This window comes from Penaeus japonicus, unplaced genomic scaffold, assembly GCF_977035675.1.
Source record: "Penaeus japonicus unplaced genomic scaffold, GWHDUDI00000001_assembly GWHDUDI00000019, whole genome shotgun sequence".
NCBI classification, from domain to species: domain Eukaryota; kingdom Metazoa; phylum Arthropoda; class Malacostraca; order Decapoda; family Penaeidae; genus Penaeus; species Penaeus japonicus.
Window position 1 is genome coordinate 5,277,173 of NW_028234421.1, and position 5,672 is coordinate 5,282,844.

The 5,672-nt window shown below is 37.5% G+C and overlaps 1 protein-coding gene across 1 annotated transcript in view; it reads left to right on the forward strand.

Moving 5' to 3' along the window:
• The window catches only part of LOC122245538 (uncharacterized), a 20,087-nt gene extending 16,649 nt beyond the window's left edge, over positions 1-3,438 (forward strand). The window contains exons 3-5 of the mRNA XM_086547068.1: positions 328-428; positions 2,604-2,812; positions 3,123-3,438. Coding sequence (XP_086403194.1) covers positions 328-428; positions 2,604-2,812; positions 3,123-3,392 — 580 coding nt within the window. The 3' untranslated portion in view covers positions 3,393-3,438. The remainder of the gene's footprint in view (positions 1-327; positions 429-2,603; positions 2,813-3,122) is intronic.
• The last annotated feature ends 2,234 nt before the right edge of the window (positions 3,439-5,672 follow it).

Genomic DNA, 5,672 nt, shown 5'->3' on the forward strand with positions numbered 1-5,672 from the left:
TCTCTCTGTCTTTCCCTTCTTTTCCCTCCTCTTTCATTTTCCTTCACTTCTCCCTCCTTTCCCCTCTATCCCATCCGCCCCTTCCTCCTCCTCCTCCACCACCACCACCACCTCCTCATCCTCCTCCTCCTTCTCCTCCTCCACCACCACTACCTCCTCCTCCTCCTCTCCACCACCTCCTTCTCCTCCCCCTCTTCCTCTCCACCCAGCCTCACGTGCCTCTCCCTTCCTCCCAACACCTTCTCCTCCTCTTTCTCCACCACCACACCTCCTCTTCCACCTCCTCTCCACCCAGCCTCACGTGCCTCTCTCCCTTCCTCCCAACAGGTTCCCCGAATCAGGCCGGAACAACGAGATCTGTGGCATCCGCAGGAATTCCGTTCCGGACGTCATCACCAGGATTGTAGGAGGGTCGCCGGCTGAGACGCGTGAGTCATGAGGGATTTGTGCCTTTCTGTGCGCGTCTGAGTCTCTTTGGTTGACTCGTATCTTCAGGTGGATGCGGTTGTGGCTGGTTGTGAGTTCTGTTATAGGCGCGTAGGGATGCGTACATACGGACAGGCGAATGCATATGTACATGCATACGCGTATGGACGCACGCGCAAACGCACATGTACACGCATACGCATACGCGCGCGCACACACACACACACACGCACAGAGAATCACACACACGCACACACACACACAGAATCACACACACACATGCACACACACACACACACACACACACACACACACACACACACACACACACACACACACACACAGAATCACAGAATCACACACACACACACACACACAGATACTCGAATATACACAAACAGACATACGGTTGCGACTGAACGCACGAATGCATGTACACATATATGCATCACATGTTTAAAGTCATGCACGTGTACATACGAGAAATGCATAAGCGATATGAATATTATTATCTCATGTAAGTATGAACGTAACAACCTTGTGTATACAATTCCAAACACACAGAATCACTTAATGATGTACGAACTTAAACGTACACGGAATGTGCGCCCAAATTGTTGTACACAAATACCTCATTAAAGTTCACCCTCGTACACACAATTTCAACACACGTACAGAAATTACGTACATAATATCACACACAGGATACGTGAAGTTAGTACAAATGCTTGTTGTAAGCAATTCTTAAAGCAAAGGACTAATAAATGAGGTTATGTTTTGAGGATTTTTGTGATTAGATCCACGTTGGAATTGCTTTAAAGAAGACACTAATTATTTCTTGTATAAATGTAGTGAATGTTTTTTTTTTTCTTGCTAACAACGGTTCATTATGTTATGAAAGAATGGATTACATCATATCATTACATTAACATACATGGTCTTACATTTAATCATTAACATCAACTGTAAACAGACTAGATAAATAAAAATAATTGATTGCAATGCATAATACACTATAGCGTTTTACTGCAGTTGATTCAAAACTTTCAAATAGACATTTCCGATTCATATCAATCATCAAATCGACATTCCACTAAATGAACATAAAACCTCGACTTCAAAATCCTCACTCTGCTCTTCCCCTATCAATGATGCAACATCTATTTTACAAACAGGACTCATTCTGCATTTACGAGTCTCGATTCTACTTAAATACCTTTTAGGCATTCCATAATAAAGTGTCATAAAGTGAATGATAAGTGATATTGTATAGGTAAATACATTCACCGAGTTGGTGTATTTTTTTGTGTTACACGTTAGTCTACTGATAATTATTTATTGATGTTTTGTTTGTTGTGTTTTACTGTTGTATGTTTGTTGATTTTTTTCTAATTTATTACAAATAAATGTTGAATTTGATGTTTGCTTTGCTTGCTTGAATGTTCCCAAAAAGACTCCCTCCTTATAGACTTGTTTACTCTTGTTATGAAAGAATGGGTTACATCATATCATTACATTAACATACATGGAATTACATTTAATCATCAACATCAGCTGTGAACAGAATAGATAAATAAAAATAATTGATTACAATGCATAATACACTATAGCGCTTTGCTGTAGTTAATTCCAAACTTTCAAATAGACATTTCCGATTCACATCAATCATTAAGTCGACATTCCACTATATAAATATAAAACCTCGACTTCAAAATCCTCACTCTGCTCTCTCCTAGCAATATTGCAACATCTATTTTACAAACAGGACTCATTCTGCATTTACGAGTCTCGATTCTACTTAAATACCTTTTAGGCATTCCATAATAAAGTGTCATAAAGTGAATGATAAGTGATATTGTATAGGTAAATACATTCACCGAGTTGGTGTATTTTTTTGTGTTACACGTTAGTCTACTGATAATTATTTATTGATGTTTTGTTTGTTGTGTTTTACTGTTGTATGTTTGTTGATTTTTTTCTAATTTATTACAAATAAATGTTGAATTTGATGTTTGCTTTGCTTGCTTGAATGTTCCCAAAAAGACTCCCTCCTTATAGACTTGTTTACTCTTGTTATGAAAGAAAGAAAGTATAAAAAAGGGGAGAAATAAATAAAAAAATATATAAATAAGAATTGAAATAAAATACGGAAATAAAATACCCATAATACTAAAAAAAAAATTCTCCCAACCCCACAGGCAGCGAGCAGTCCCGCTATATCGAGCGAATTGTCGAACACGATAATTACAACGCCAACACACAGGAAAATGACATAGCTCTTATCAAGCTGTCATCTCCTCTTGAACTCGATGGCATGACAGTCTCCCCCACGTGTCTGCCTCCCCCCATGACAAACTTTACAGGTATGGCTTTTGATTGCGTTGTATAGGAGGGAGGAGGGAGGGAGGGAGGGAGGGTGGGTGGGTGGGAGGGAGGGAAAGAGGGAGGGAAGGAGGGAGGGGGGGAAGGAGGGAGGGAGGGAAGGGGGAGGGAGGGAAGGGGGAGGAAGAGAAAGAGAGGGGGAGGAACGAAAGGAAGAGGGGGAAGGGAGGGGGGAGGAGGGGAAGGGAAGGGAAGGAGGGAGAGGGGGAAGGAGGGAGGGAGGGAAGGAGGGAGAGGGGTCTGGTGGAAGGAGGGAGAGGGAGAAGAGAGAGAGAAGAGAGAGAGGGAGTAGTGGAGGGGAGGGAGAAGAAGAGCGAGAGCGGAGGAAGAGGAGAGAGAGGAGCGAAGAAGAGGGTGTAACAATTCGTGTTTATGTAAGAGAGACAAAGCCCCCCCCCAAAAAAAAAAAAAAAAAAGCATCCACATCTAAACAAAAACTCCACCCTAAAAAAACACACCCCCTTATCTTCCAGGTGAGCCGATACATTCACTGGATCGACGATGTAGTGAACAGCCGCATCGACATTCCCATCCGCCCCGCCAGCCTCCGAAGTTCATCTCTGGACATCGAAGAAGAAGAATGAATTCTCTAAATGAATAAAGGAATTAAAAGAGAGAGAGAAAAAGAAATGCTATCTTGCATTCATGGTAGAAGCTTTTTGGAAAGAGGAGAATGAAGATATATTATTACGGTCTTCCGTCCGTGATTTTTTTGTGACTTGTGAGAATTAGTGTAGATGTTGTGAAATTCGTTGTTTCATGCAATCTCTGCTTGAAAGCAACGGTTTTTTTTCCTTTTCTTAAGAGGAGGGAACGGAGAAAGTACAATTCATTCGATCTAAAACTTATCCACCTGCAAATCTTGCAGAATATATTTGATAAAAATTTTGATTACTCGCCTACTGTGATGTTCTTTAATCGCTATAGCCCTTTGCTGTAGTCGATTCAAAACTTTCAAATAGACATTTTCAATTCATATCAATCATTATCTCGACATTCCACTAAATGAATATAAAACCTTAACTTCAAAATCCTCACTCTGCTCTCCCCTATCAATGATGCAACATCTATTTTACAAACAGGACTCATTCTGCATTTACGAGTCTCGATTCTACTTCAATACCTTTTAGGCATTCCATAATAAAGTGTCATAAAGTGAATGATAAGTGATATTGTATAGGTAAATACATTCACCGAGTTGGTGTATTTTTTGTGTTACACGTTAGTCTAATGATAATTATTTATTGATGTTTTGTTTGTTGTGTTTTACTGTTGTATGTTTGTTGATTTTTTTCTAATTTATTACAAATAAATGTTGAATTTGATGTTTGCTTTGCTTGAATGTTCCTAAAAAGACTCCCTCCTTATAGACTTGTTTACTCTTGTTATGAAAGAAAGAAAGTATAAAAAAGGAAAGGAGAGAAATAAATAAATAATGAAAGAGAAGAACATGTACCGAATATCAAAGCACAAAGTAAATAGTGAATATCTATATATTTATCTACTATTGAAATCTATTGTGCAATGTAGATTTTCTCAAGTTAAGACTATTTATAATAAAATCAATACTGTTACCAACCCAATATGTATGTAGTGATAATGATGATAACTATAGTGAAAATGATGATGGTGATATCTTTGACATATTGATAATGATAAAGATACTGACAATGGCTATGATGGTAATAATAAAATGTATAATTATAAGCATGATAACTCATTAATGATAATAGTGATCTTGGTCAACACGATCATGAACATATAATCACAGCATCATCATCGTCAGCAAAATCAGAATCAAAATAATAAATCACCACAAACATAATCATTATGCAGCCCATTATCAACATAATGAACATAATCATATTCATAGCCATCAAAATCATCACAATTATAATCATCCTCATACTCATTATCATGAACTTATATGCACATACATAACCATTACAATCATAATCATATCCCTATCAATTAACAATAACAACAACGACAATGATTTTACAAAACTAATATCTGAGACTACCAAGCTACCACAGAAAACAAGTACACAGACAAAGGACAAAGACAACGGTAAACCAAAGAATCTATTTGCTAAGATAAGGTCAAGCCAGGAAGGTACTACCAAGATCTGAGGTCACCACACAGGGTCAGGCTGCTTCTTAGAGTGGCCAAAGTTGCATAAACAACGAGTTCTCTGTTGCTGTCTGCAGGGGGTGGTCATTAACAAGAACAGAAAATTCCTTTGTGGTATGGATCATTAAAGGGTTCTGGTATGGGTGTTTTTTTTTTTAATGGGTGCCATTTCTTCCGTTTGATTGGATTATTCTAATAAAAAGACCCATTATCATTTCTAGATTTTAAAAAAATAATCATATAGAATTCTTTGCAATTTTCTTTGAAAATAACATACTTTAATAAACCTTTGAGTAATTTGATAATTGTTAAAAATACGAAAAGTTTATATTAAAAAAAAAAGAAATGCAAAGAGAATGAAGCACAACCACCCAATCTATATTCACTAATGTTAATTTTCCACTGACAAGTGAAAGGAATTTTAAAATAAATGAAAGAATACAAAATCAAATCAATAGTAGTGATGAGGTAGATTTAAGTTTGCTACAAAGCCTGCAAGTCAAATCAAGTCATGTAGGTATTTTTTAATGATTAAACTCATTTGATTAGAAAAAAAATATATATATGTTCACATGTCATGCATGGTAGTTTGAACTGCCTGCATTCATTTTAGGAGAAAAATATCTTGCATGTGCATATGTGTGCCATATTTGTACTCTGCAGTCTGGCACTGATCTACATTTCTTGCTATTACAAGTAACCATAACTATATGCAGTAACAAGATAGTCTT